The sequence below is a fragment of the Phalacrocorax aristotelis genome, chromosome Z, assembly GCF_949628215.1.
Source record: "Phalacrocorax aristotelis chromosome Z, bGulAri2.1, whole genome shotgun sequence".
Taxonomy (NCBI): Eukaryota; Metazoa; Chordata; class Aves; order Suliformes; family Phalacrocoracidae; genus Phalacrocorax; species Phalacrocorax aristotelis.
The window spans coordinates 17,242,343-17,256,078 of NC_134311.1; the positions used below are offsets into that span (position 1 = coordinate 17,242,343).

At 54.1% G+C, this 13,736-nt stretch overlaps 1 protein-coding gene across 1 annotated transcript in view; it reads left to right on the top strand.

Moving 5' to 3' along the window:
• Window positions 1-3,755: 3,755 nt before the first annotated feature.
• PRDM6 (PR/SET domain 6) overlaps window positions 3,756-13,736 on the top strand; it is a 73,723-nt gene continuing 63,742 nt past the window's right edge. Inside the window, exons 1-2 of the mRNA XM_075078388.1 lie at window positions 3,756-3,958; window positions 4,559-5,089. Coding sequence (XP_074934489.1) covers window positions 4,567-5,089 — 523 coding nt within the window. The 5' untranslated portion in view covers window positions 3,756-3,958; window positions 4,559-4,566. The remainder of the gene's footprint in view (window positions 3,959-4,558; window positions 5,090-13,736) is intronic.

Here is a 13,736-nt window from a genome sequence, read left to right on the forward strand (position 1 = left end):
GGGGGTTCAGCACCGCGGCCGCGGGGGGAGCAACACCGGGGCCCGGGGAGCAGCGCGGAGGCCGCGGGGGGCAGGGCCGGGGCGGGCAGCGCCGGGGTCGTGTGGCAGCAGTGCCGGGGTCGGGGGCGGGGGTAGCACTGGGGCCGGCGGGGGCAGTACCGGGTTCGGGAGGGACAGCACCGGGCCGCCCGGCTGTGCGGAGCTCTGTCGGGCAGGCTGACCTGCCCCGGGCGGACTCTCGCTGGGGACACCACGTTTCAACCACGTGTGTAGAAATAGGTCCGTGCATTGTGTAGAGCCTTCATCCCTCCCTTCTCCTCCCCCTCTTCGTCTCTTCGAGGGAAACTAAATACGAACAGTGAGATGTAGGAGAGCGCGAATCCCCGTGAATCCCATCTGAATAAATGTCTATATTAATGAATTATTAACTCAGCCGCTCATGACCTTAAAACTGGAATGAGGAGACGCCTAGGGCAAGAAGGAAAGCTGCTGAATCCTTTATCGGACTCCTGTCAGAGGTAACCGACCATTTGTCTTCCCCAGATCAGGAGAATTAATTAATATGAAAGGCAAACTTTTTAATTGTGTGTCAAACGAAATCAGATAGGGTGTCCCCGACTCAATCCCCTCTTGAAAGGGGTTTAGCTCCCTTTTCTACCCCTAACCTAAAATAAAGGCTTGGAGTTTCCAAAGAGGTGGACATCCTTCTTAGGGGTTATTTACAAAACAAAACAAACAAAAAAAAAAACCAAAAACCCAAAACCAAAAGGAAAAAAATCGCAGGGAAAATGATGAATTTGGGTAGTTAATTTATCGATCTTGGCTCCTCTTCCCGCTTGTTTTATTTTAGAGGTCATTAATCAATGAAGAAAAACACCACGGTGTTCCCCCTTTGCATTTAATACACTTACCCTCCTTATTTATTTCTTTTGAACAAATTCCTAGCAAATATTCACCAATCGATTTGTAGGCGATGGATTTTTATAAAGGTTTGATCGCTTTCTAAACGGTCAATGTGATTTGTTTCAGCGCTCGTCCTCTAAGTAATGAAAAAGCCTGAGAGAAGGGGAAGGAGGAGGCAGGAGTTAAAAAGTCCTTTCTTTTTCTCCTGCATCTTTAAACAGAGAAGTCGCACGCAGGAGGAAAAAAAAGATAAAATAATAATAATTTAAAAAAACAACCGGCCAAGAAATGGTGACAAAGTGGCGGCGGGCAAACTCGGGGAGACAAAAGGGGGGCGCAGAAGCGGCGCTGCCGGGGGGGCGGGAGCAGAGGTCAGGGTAGCTGCAGCCGTCCCTGGGAGGGGCAGCGCCGGGGGCTGGGAACCCCGCAGACAGATCCGCCAGACCCGCTCCTTCCGAGGCGGCGAGGGGCCCGGGAGCGGCGGTGCTCGGCGGCGCTGGGGCGGGGGCCGCGGTCCGGCCGGGGGAGGCAGGTCGCTGCCTTCCACTCGGAGCGGGGAGCAGCGATCTCCTCGCCCGGCACCGCCACCGTTCACCCCCTCTCTCTGCCCGGGGCGTGGCGGGGCGTGCTTCCCCTTCCTTAGGGAAAAGAAGCCCAAAGGAGGCGGCTCCCCGTGTGCCCTCGCCGCCCGGGGCCGGGAGCGGCGGCCGCTGCTGCCCGGCCGCAGCGCCCGGACTTGCGGGCGGAGGCGGCGGGATCGGGCCGGGCCTCCTGCGGAGACCGGCTCCCTCCGCTCGGCGTCCCCTGGGAGCTTGGCACCCCTCTCGTCCTGTGTCCCCCGGTGGGCTGGCTTCCAGCGGGTCCATAGATGCTGTTCCGCCACCTTGATCCCGGGAAGCGCTGCCCTTCCAGCCGTAAAAACCCCCAGAGCAACAGATTATAGCCCTCCTAATATGAACCCGCGCGGAATATTTCTGTTAGCAACTCAAGGCAAGTGCAGATATTGACAATGTACTTAAACCCATTAGCTAGGAGCTTTTCCCCACTTCGTCACGTTTTTCTAGCGTGAAACGAATTTTTAAAGATTGCTGCCACTAAAAGCCATTCGGTGTTTCTAAAAGATGTCCTGTGAGGGAAACAACAGTAACGCGGAGGTGCGCATTTAAAAAAAGGAAAAGAGTCGGAAACGGCGGGATAAAATAGTGACCAGGAGGGAGCTGGCCGAGGGCGAGACACTGTATGAACGCAGTGAAAATACGGAGCATCACGCTCACCCGTTCGCAGGTGAGCGTGTCCCGCAGCGCGCCGCGCCCACGCCAGCGAGTGTGCGGGCTGCTCCCACCCGCAACTCTGCCCTCGGCCGAACGGCAGGGCTTCGCGAACTGGATTAGTTGAGCGAGAGAGCTAAAAATTCATTACATGTTGCACAATGTAATTGATCAAAGACGTAAAGAAGGTTTCCATAGCCAACTTTATAACCCATAAAAATCGGGTGGTTTTTCTCCTACCCGTGTTTGTCTTTAACTTAGGTGTTATCAATCTATACAGCTAGATGACGGATGACCTTGTCAAAATGACGCCAGTCAAAACATTTTTTGCCCAAGCCCTGTTCAAATTTGTGTTAAAATGTCCTGCCTTAGACACAGACAAAGTCTAAACAGCAGCAGCTTTCCCAGGCTCTGCGAGAATGAAGGGTGGGAAATAAGCGAACTGGAAAAGGGGCGGGGGGGGGAATGGCAAAACCAGTTTACGGGCGCACAGGTTATGTTTGTAAGCAAGTGTGCGTTCAGTGGCAGCGTGACACCTGACAGCGGGGGCTATTCTGACACCAGAGGGGTGTTTTGTTGACAGAAACACTCTGTGTAAGCGTTTTGTCTTAAACGCACGGGATACTACGTGCCTGCCGTATACGTAAGAGATTATAGTTCTCCTCTAGGTTTGCATACGGTGTAGGAAAGAAACTGAAAAAACTGTTAAATACTCACTGATATGTGAGCTCAACAACTGAGTAGCAGGGCGGAAAAAGCCAATTTTTAAGCAAAGTGGAGAGAAAAAGTTGCTAGAGAGAAGTTTCTCGCCACAGGTTGCATCTCCGTCTGCATACTTCTTGCGCTGTGCTGTAACTGAGCACAGAGAGCAGGAGAGAGACGCGCTGGTGCTCGGGGGAACAAGGTCTGAGAAGTTCTAGAGCGGCGAGTTCCCTCCTCCGTGCGGGGAACCCCGGGGCAGGTCGCAGGCAGCCGAGGGGAGCGGGAGCCGGGCATCCCGGGAGGCGCCGTAGGCAGCGTAGGGTGACGCTGTCGGGACATCGAAACGGGTCAGGAAGGTCTCTGAAATGCACCTTAGCCCCCGAGGGGCACAAGGCAAGCGAAGCAGGGCCAGGGCTCCGGGCAGCCCGCAGGGTGCTGGGCTCGGGGGCCGGGAGCCGCCGCCGCCGCTCCGCATCCCGGCGCCGGGGAACGGGCAGCGCCGCCGATCGCGCTCGGGACTGCGCCGGGCCATTGTTCCCTTTCCGCCAGGATAAAAGCCCGGCTCTTCCCGGGGCGCTGTGGTCCCGAGGCTGGGGAGAGGGAGAGGGAGGGAGACGGGGGGGGAGGGGGGGGAGGGAGGGCAGGAAGGAGGGACGGAGGAGGGAAGGAAAGAAAGGGACACCTTTAAAAGTTGAGCAAGGAACAAAGTGGGGGAAGTTGCCAAAAAAAGGGCTCTGCGTTCAGGCTCGCTGGTAACTTCCCGCTCCATCCCCTCCCTCTCGCACACAGCACACACACATACGCTTGTATTTTGCGCTGTCGTAAAACCCACGTGTCTTTCCCGGAGTCTGCCAGAGCCCAGCAAAGCGCCCGGGCGCGACTGCGATGCGCAGCCACGGCAGAGGGAGCCCGGCGGCTCGCAGCTAACCGGCCCCGGCACCTGGGCGAGGACCGCCCCGCTTCCCCGCGGGCAAAGGCCAGAAAACTCTCTCCTTTCAACCCTCCTCCGGCCCTAAGGCTCCCGGGACCGCCCGCATCTCCCCACGCCGACCGCGCCGCAGCCGCCCGGGCGCGCCCCGGCTCAGGTAAGCCAGCTCCGGGCCCAGCTCAGCCGGGCCGGACGGGGTGCTGCTGGGCCGGGTCCTTCTCCTGCGAGCGCTGGGGCGGCAAGCAGGGGCGGCTGGGAAGGAAGAAACACTCGCGCGTGTGTGCGTGGGGTTGAAGTTTCCTCCTCCTTCTCCCTGTTGTCAACTCCGAGAGTCGCCTGCTGCCGCGGAGAGAGGGAAGGGGATGGACGGGGAAGGCGCTGCGTGCGGCGGAGAGGGGTGGGCTGCGCGCCCCCCGGGGCGGCTGTCTCCCCTGCTGCGGGGGGCTGCCCCGCCGCCGCTCCCATTCTGCCCCGCTCCTGGGGAGGCGGCGGGGTAGCCCGTCGTCGCCACGGCCAGCCGCTCTCTCGCGTGACCTCCCTGCGGCTCTTCGGGCCGAGGTTTTCTTCTGCCGGCCCTCGCAGGGGGCAGGGGAGCGGGGCGGGGACGGTCCCGCCGCCGACCCCCGACAGCTGGCGCGCGGAACCCACGCGTGGGCCGGCGTCCCGGGGCGCGGAGAGCGCGGCGGGGTCGGTGCGGCCCGGCCGGGGAGGGGCGGGGGGTCTCACGCCTGCTGTCCCCTTCCTCTCCGCTCCACAGACAGAGCGATGCTGAAGCCCGGCGATCCCGGCGGATCCGCGTTCCTGAAGGTGGATCCCGCCTATCTGCAGCACTGGCAGCAGCTCTTCCCGCAGAGCGGCCAGCTCAAGAGCAGTGGGGCTCTCGCCCAGCTCCCGCCGCCCGAGAGAGCCGAGCCGCCGGCTGACAACCTTCGCCCGCGCCCGGCCTCCCTCTCCTCCGCCTCCTCCTCCTCTTCCTCCTCCACTCCGTCCTCCTCCTCCACCTCCTCCTGCGTCGCCGCGGCGGCCGCTTCACTGGCCGGCCTGACCTCCCTGCCTGTGACCCAGCTGCCGGCCTTCGGGCCGCTGCAGAGCTCCGAGCCCCCGGCCGGCGGAGCGCCCGCTCCCCTGCAGGGCAAGGACTTGTGCGGGGCCGGCGGCGGCGGCCAGTGCGGCGAGCGCCCTGTCACCCGCTTCCGCTGCACGGCCGAGGAGCTGGACTACTACCTGTACGGCCAGCAGCGCATGGACATCATCCCCCTGAACCAGCACACCAGTGACCCCAACAACCGTACGTATCGTGCCCCTTCCCGCAGCCCCCGACCACCCCCTCCCCACTCGCCTCTCCCCTTACCGGGCCGGCCTGGGGACGCTTGAGCTGGGGGGCCGCGGTCGGTGCCCACACCGCTCGCTCCAGGAGCAGCATCCTCCGCCCTGCCCGTCCATCCCCTGGGCTGCTTTTGCGTTGTTCCCAGTGCTTTCGTGAGGCGGGCGGTCACCCCTCGGCAGTAGCTGCTCTTGTCCGAGAGCCGGGTCCTTCCCTGGAAGGTGCGCTTCAGCGGGAAGGCTGCTGTGGGCCAGACTTCTCTCGGAGGGCTGCTTAGGAAAACGGTTTCAGAAACGGTTCAGAGCAACTTGCTGTAAAGCTGGTCCTTTCTAGCCTTGCTTTTATCACTCCGTTCCTGCCTGGAAAGCCCGGGCTCTGCTGAATGCCCAGAAATCAATTACGCCTCCGAGCTGGGCAGGGAAAAAGTTGCAGTTCTCATCAGATGGGCCGGTGCAAAGTTGTCTTCCCTCGGAGTATCGTTTTCCTTTCAGACCTCGTTAACACCTCCCTAGTTTTAGTTTTCACCCCTACGGAAAAGCGTGACATGGTCATTTAATAAGAAAAGCTGAGTTTCTAGACAAAAAAGGTCGTATTCCCGAGTATCAGAATTAACTGAGCACTCGGTGGTTAGAAAACATTTAATGCTGCTGTTATAACCCGATTACAGAGGTTTGGGTTTGGTTTGTTTTTTTTGTTTTTTTTTTTTTTTTTGCGGGGGGGTGTCGCCTCTATTATTAAACATCTGTATCAACTAGAGGTTTGTGATTTTAGAAATTGGGTCTGTCTGTGTTTTGTTCCTGTATATGTCGATACTGTGGAACTGAGGAAATTCACTGGGTGAAAATTACTAGATGAACTATATTTATTAATCAGATTTATTACTAACAATCAGAGCACACGGATCTATCTCTGTGTAAAACACTGGAACATGGCTTCAGCGTGTGCACTTTTCCCCATTGATTTAAACACCCTCTTGTATCCTCAGGTTTCTTAAAATTCTTTATTTTTGTTGTCCTTTGCCCCCCACCCCCGCCCCGAAATGTCTCTTTGAGGAAGGCCGTTGAACAGGAAAACGATACCCCGAGCCAGCGACCCGTAAGCACATGCCCGAGCAAAGCGTGGATTCGTTTAATTTCATTTCAGATGTGGAGTTTGTTTTGAAAGTTTCCATGAAACTCTGTTGCGTATTAATTAAACTGCGTGGATGCTAGCATAGCTGTAATCATTGTGCGTACCTCCTAAAGAGCAGGAGGAAAGCTGACTCTGAGTTTGGTGGGGATCTTTCCCCCTTCTTAACAGTGCAAATCTTTCTATATTGGACACCGACTTTGTTTTGAGCGACTTCCTCACGCTTAGTTTTATCCTGTAGTGAAACGTGTTAGTGTATTTTCTATTCTCGGGTGCAGAAAACGTGGTCTCATAAATTACATGCACTTAATGGAATCTGAAATGCACTTTTAATCGCCAACCGAACCGTTCAGACAATACATATTTTACTTCTTGGAGCAGCTCTGTAAATCTGCAAGATAAAGGTTTTAAAAAGAGAAAGGAAGATAAAAAAGCGATTTGCAGAGTCGCAGGCGAAGTCCGCACAGTTTCTTCCCAGTCGCGGTATTAAAGGTGGATTCGCCCAAGAAAACGGGTCGTTTGCAGAAGGGACGCCTGTGAATCGCGTCCGGCTGGGATGGGGCAGCCCTCGCTGTCTGAAGGATGGGGCAGGGTGCTGCGGCACGGTCTCCCCTTTTTTTTTTTTTTTTTCTTCTGCAGCGAGACCTACAAAGTCTTGTCATTGACCTTGTTTACAAGGCGACTTTTGCGCCAGCCGTTATTAGTTGTCTCAACCCGAGTTTTCACCCTCCCGGGACCAGGTGCGTTTGCGTTGGGCAACTCGTTCCTAAGCAAGAAAAGCAACCCGTAAGTGAGGAAGGAGTGCGGGGGTTGCGGTCCGTGCCATGCCGCTCACCCGCCCGAGAAGAGGCGCAGCAGAGCAGGCTGCAGGCCACCGGTCTGGCTGGCCCTGCCCGGCGCCCCGGCCGCCCCGGGGTCACGCAAGGAGTGCGTGGGCGGGCGGGCTTTTCAGCCGCTTTGGCTCCGTCCCTCGCTCCCAGGGTTGCGGCGGAGGCGCCCGTTTGGGGCAAGGGAGGTCGGGCTTGCGGGTGGTGTGAGGAGCCACCGGCTGCCCTTCGAGTTGCTCTTGCTCGGGGGCGCTTCTAGCTCCGGGCAGCCTCACCGACACTGCCACGGGCGCCTCGCCCGGGTCTCCCCCCACGCGGGGCAGGCACTCGTCCTCAGGGCCCGATCCGGTCCCGAACCCCCCGCCTCCACCGAGCCCAACAGCTCGGGACGGGCGGCGGGCCCCGGACTGCGGGCTAGCCCTCGGGTTTTAATGTTGTATGTACCTCCTTCGCCAGCCAAGCGAGCGCTTCGTGCCCCCTCCTTTCCCAGGCGCCCCCCGCCCTGTCCATCCCCTTCTTCTCCGGGGCAGACCGCGTCGTTGTGCCGTGTGTCCGTCCCCCCCGCCCCGCTCCCCGGGCAGGATCCACCCGCCAGGCTCACCGCCTCGGCAGAGGCGCCCCCAGATTTGGCCGATGTCCCCGGCCACTCTCCGCGCCGGGAAAGGCCGGGGGGCTGCGGCGCCCCCGGCTCCCCGCCGCGCCCCGACGCCCCCCCCCGCCCCCGGCCCGGCTCCCCAGGGCCCGGCCCAGCCCGGCGCCGGGCGGCCGCCGTGGGAAGATGGATGAGCGGCTGTTTCCCCGTAGCCACACGCCTTGGTCGTCAAATATCCATGAATATGGCACGGTCTTGGGCGAGGGAAGGGGGTGAGGGCCGCCGAGGAACTGTGGGTTAATTGTCTGTGCGTAATTGTTTTAAATCGAAAGGGGTTTAGTTAGGAGGACAAAAAAAACCCCACCCAAAACCAGCAACCAAGAAACAAAACCCTAATTAGGGCCCTGCAGTCTTTACTCCCAGGGAAGTAAAGGGGATTATGTTAAAACCCTGATAATGTAGCGCGCGTCTGGGGACCGTTTTCTTCCCAGCTCAGAATCTGGAAGAACGAGGATATTTCTGGGTGCTGGGGGAGGGGCGCTTGGGCGGCCAGGAGGTGATCTCCTGGGTCGTGTTTGGGGGGTGCGGGGCCGCTTTGCGCCCGCGTAGACTTGCCCCTCTCTGCCGGGGACAGGCTTTCGCGACGAGAGATCTGCGAGTCCTCTGCCTTCACCAGAAAGCGCCAACCTGCCACTGTAATAAATATGCTGTGTAAAACTAAAGTGTCACGCGAGCAAGGAGTTTGCACGCCTCTTCCCATTCAATTTACGGGGAGACGGTGTATATATAACGTGCCGTGAAGTGGCTCGGCGTGGGGAATATTTTTTTTTTTTTCCTCTAGGCTGCTGGTAACCTGTATGATTTAGCTATTTTACATCATTAGTTACCCGGCACCCTTAAACATAGCGGATAGCCATATATTAGATTGAGGTTAGAGAAGGTGGTGACTGTTTATTTAGGGTGATAAAATGGTCCATCAGCAGTAATCTCCATCGATATGTGCCACCAGGAGATGAAGGATGAGGGGACAAGCCACAATTAATTGCCCTATAGTTTTGTAGGAGAGAGTGGAGCCGGTGTGGACTGAACTTCGATCTTCTCTCCCAGAGCCTATTCATCATCTCTACATTGTATATGGGGGTCTCTCAGGGGCAGGGGGCGGTAAGGTTTATCTACACACAATGTTCTCCTTCCCTTCTGATACCTGACACGGAAATTTAATTCATTCATACCTTCCATCGAAGGCAGGGTAAATCAAACCCATCTCCGCCCCCCACCCGCCCGCAAAAACAGCCCAAGAGCCGCCCCGCGAGCGTAACGGTACCCCGAATCCCCGTCCCACACCGGCGGGCCCGGTCTGGCCATGGCACGGAGGGGATGGGGCGGGGGCCGCCGGCCCCTGGCCGGGGTGGGCTGGGACCCCGCGGCAGCCCTAGCGTCGGTGCGGACGAAAGCACCGGGCGGGCGGCGGGGGCTCCGCTTCGCCTCCCCGGGGTCAGTCCCGGGATGGGCCGAGGGAGAGAGGTGGGGCGGGGGGGCGGGTAGAGGCCCGGGCAGGGCCCCGGGAGGGGTCGGGCGGGGGTCCCGGTGCCAGCCGTGGGTCGGCGCCGGCCGTAGGTCGCCGCCCTCCCGCGGCCGCTCCGCACGGGGCCCAGCGCTGCCGTCCGGCCCCGGGGGCAGCAGTGCGGGCTCGGCCCCGCTCTCCCCAGCCAGCACCTACAACAGATAAGCAAATGAATAAAAGGAACCCTAGGGGAGAGGGCGTCTGTGTTTCGACCCACGAAAGCCAGCCTCAAGTCGGGCGGTCTGCGAGAAACCTCTATTAATTTCACGCGAAGAGATTGTGTCAGCTCGTCGGTGGGGAAAACTGAGGCAGGAGGAACCCCTGATTCCTGGGGAGGCGCCAGCCCTCAGGACACGAAAGGGTAGGGGATCACCCAGCCCACCCGCCCTCTTAGCTGGGTACCCAGGCCCAGCCAGGGACGCAAGGCCAGCTGCAGTGATTTATACTTGCAAGTGAGTAATACCGTGTGAAATGATGGCCACTTACACCGGATACCTGCATGCTTGTGGTGAGTTATGAAGCAGAGGGTCAGAGGCCACCCTTCTTTAATACCAGCAAACTGCAGGTATCCAGTATAACTGCACCTTTGAAGCATATTATTGCCGGGACAAAAATGTATTTCTTTCATTTATTGTTACAGCTGGTTTGCTGGTTAAAACACTATGTTGGACACTACCTTTCACTGAAAAAAGTTTTCTCAGATTTCCTTTAAAATATGCGGTGGTGGTATTATTTAGGTCGGAGAGTCTTTAGAATTATATTTTGGGGGCAATGATGTGCCCTTTCCATTTTGCTTAGGTTTAGTACTTTTAAACATACTTGCATGGAGTTATAGCACTGGCATTACACTGTGTTCATTTTTATGGAGGCAAATAAACGATAGCATATTGCAGTCCTCCCAAGGGAGCCATACCAAACAGCTCCACTAGGAAATTGTTTAATTTTTTCCTTGCTTCTTCCTTGCCTTAATCCTCCCATCTATAGAGCATGAAGGTATAAAGCAAGAAACCGATCTCCTTCCAGAGTCTGGCTGCATCTGGGCCTGCCATGGAGCATTCCCACTGACCTTACCTTCTGTGTCTCCTGATTTTATTAGGAGACACTCTTTTCTGGTTGCGGTCCTCCCTTTTTCCATTTTCAGCAAATCCATCAATTTTCTCACATTTCTTGCTTCTTCTTTTCTTGATTTGGGACTTGGCTGACACTATTACAGGCACTGGAATTATTAATTTCAATGGTCCTTGGAGGAGGCCTGTACCCAGGCAGCTGCTTCGTGAGGCCAAAACAGGAGGAAGGGCACAGTGCGTCCCTCCTTGTTGCCATGTGTGGCAGTCCTCTGGAAAGCTCACACTTGGCCCACTGCGTATATCCCTTTTATGTGAATTATGTGAACTTCCCACACCCGTGTGGGTCTTAACGCTTGCCATCCCGTTTGGAGACGCTAGGCATGTCAGTGGACCACATCACTCTCCCTCTCAAATCCCCCCCCTTCTTTTCCATGTGTATTACTAAGCAAGTTGGTGCACTGTATCACATCCTACTTCACAGTATCCATGAAGATGATGCTGTTGATCCTATCTGGGGTAGTCTTGAAGTTCTCCCTTTTTTCCCCTATCTGATATTAGGGACTTCCTTCCCTTGTCCTCTGAGGCAGAGGAACCCACCACTTACAGTGACAGCCTTTAAATGGGTGGTAGAGCATAACTGAAAATGTGCTTGGGTCAAAGCCTTCCACATATCATTACACGAAAGTCAGTCACGGAAGGGGAAAAGATGCACGGTAACTTTTTACTCAAGGCATGGTAAAATATGTCTAGGAGGGCTTCCACTCCTTATAACATTTATGAGGATTTAAAAAAAGATTTATACAACTGCATAAAAACTAAAGAGAGATGTGTAAAGCATGCAACTAAGAATTCTAGTACTGCTTAGTATTAAAGACAGACTCCGTCCCTCTCATCAACAAGCCATACGCCAAAACAATTCCAGAAGAAGTCCTATTTTCCAAATTTTCAGCTTTGGCAGGACAAAAGGAAAGGAACACAACAGGAGATCAGATGCTGCTGCTGCCCAGCATTAAGACATTACCAGTTTTTTTGGATGGTGGAAAATAAATATCACTATGTATGTCTTTCTGTAAGGGTAGATGACAGTGACACAGGGTTTGTTTATTCTCTTTTTCGATTTCTTAATTTCTTTTCCTTGAAAAGATAGAAACAAAACGTTTTAGCCACACTTATGCACAAATATGGTCAGGACGAATTGAAGAAATCCTTTTTCTAGGCAGGTACTGAAAGTTGTGTGCCTGAAAAGTTACTCGGATCTGGTGGCAGGATGCAGGAAAGTGACACTGAAATTGCCTGAGTAGAATCATGAAGATGCCTTAGCATGTTTAATGTAAGTTGCTACAGAGACACGGTGTCTCCGGGAAAGCCATTAATAATTAGGTAGTTGGGAGGAGAGTTATGCAACTAAGAGATCATCAAACAGTTCCAATAGGTCAGATTCAAGGGCCTGCCCTGGGTACTAATTGAGATCATCGTTAGACATTCTCTCTTGAAGCTCTCTGTTTTCCTGTCAGATGTTTTCTTTCTAACTCGCATCGTAAGATTCTGGATTTTTAAAGTGTACTCACATCCCAACCAGTTTGGGGCTGGTCCCCCCTCTTCCTCCCCCCCAATTTAAGATCCTTTTCTGTATGAACTCCGATGCCAAACTCCAATGCAGCCCCTGAGATCTTTGCATATGCTAAAAACACAGGGCTCCTTGATGACTGGTTTCAAAGAGGAAAGACAAGATGTTGTGGTGGTACCTCACTTTCCAAACTAGCTGTGGAAACAACAACAGAAACCCTCCTGCTATGTAGTTGCTGCCTTTTATTCATCATGCCTGGGAATGGCTGAAGGAATATCTGCTGCATAATAATCTTCTCTCAGGACTAGCCAGAAACCTTTTCCCTGGGGTCCTGCAAATCTCATCCTCCAGCCACTTCTAATTGACGCGGCTGAGCGAGCAAAACCCCTCTGCAGTTGCGGCTTAACCCAACAAAAGAGTCGTTTGCGACAGGGATTATACTGTTCTGTTAAGGAAGGGCTTTCACCCTCCAGCCAAGAGGCATTTTTTTGCCAATGTAAGCACGGTTCCCACTAGGGGGCTTTGTCCTGTCGCTGCTCGGGTGTGCTGCAGAGCTGGCAAGGGCTCTTCTTCCCTCCTGCCTGCCTGCCCTTAGGCTGCGTGACATGTTAGGGGTAGCACGGGGTAGAGCTTCATGCGCAGGCCTTCTTCTGCAGGGGCACCCATCGGGGTAATGCACGGCTCGGGGCTTGCTTGCTTGCTTTCTGTGAACATCTGTAATCGATGTTATGGGTAGGGAACCTGAACAGACGAGCACTGAGTAGGGACACATGCGTTTCCTGCAAGACTCAAAGATGTAACTATTTTGAGGGAAATTAGCTTCCACATGTAACTTTCAAACATTTTTCTACTGCTGAATGCATCATTTCTGTATGGTACAATTTAAAAGAGAATGACAGGAAATAGTGCTTAGAAAGTGTGTCTAAAATTGGAGAATGCAAACAGAGGCCATGTTTTGAAAATGCAGCTTTTAGTATCCTTTAGCAGCTTTTACTGAATAGAGAGGAAGGTTTCCCTCTGAAGGCTCTGTAGGAAAGAGGCCTACATAATGCATAGTACATCCACCTTGGAAAGAAGAACAGCTGAGTCAGTCCCCCTGAGAATTGAAACTGTGGTTACAGGCAATCTAGCTAGTCTAAATCTGTGGCTTAGACCAAGAAGCTCCAGCTTCTGTAGTGAATACTGTGCTTTATTTTTATAAGAATGGCTGTAGGTTGTATGAAACTATTAGGGGAAAGATCTAGGACTTGCTACATGAATACTATGGCATGGTTATCATTTTTCCTTTGTATTTCTGGAATATATTCATATGAAACGCTTTACTGTGCTACAAAAGTGAAATGTGCAGAAGATGTAACCTATTTCAATAGATTTATTGTTATGTTAACGCAGCATACCTCCAGAGAAATGGATTTCCTGAGCATGAAACATTTTCCTGGAAGTTGTACATTCATGGCATGTGCAATAGTGTACACTGGAAACATTTAACCAAAATTTTCTTTGCTCTATAAAGCAAAATCACAGTGGGATCTTCCCAAAATAGAGAAACATCATCCATTACTAAGAACAGCTAGGGAAATTAACATTTTTACAAACTGGTCTTTTTCATGAGGCTGCTTACAAAACCAGACATGCCGTGTTTGTTCTTAGCCTCAGCTACATGTAACAGGCAAAGAGCATGCATTCCCATTCAATTAAAATTTTCAAACGTGTGCTATGAATCAGTATTATTTGCTACATAATTTCAGTTTAAAGATTAGATCTGGCTATAAGAAAGTAAATGTCCACACATGCTCTGATTTGTCAGTCACGAGGTTCTGTTTTATTTATTTTATTTTCTAAACAGAGAGGCATGCACGTACATGT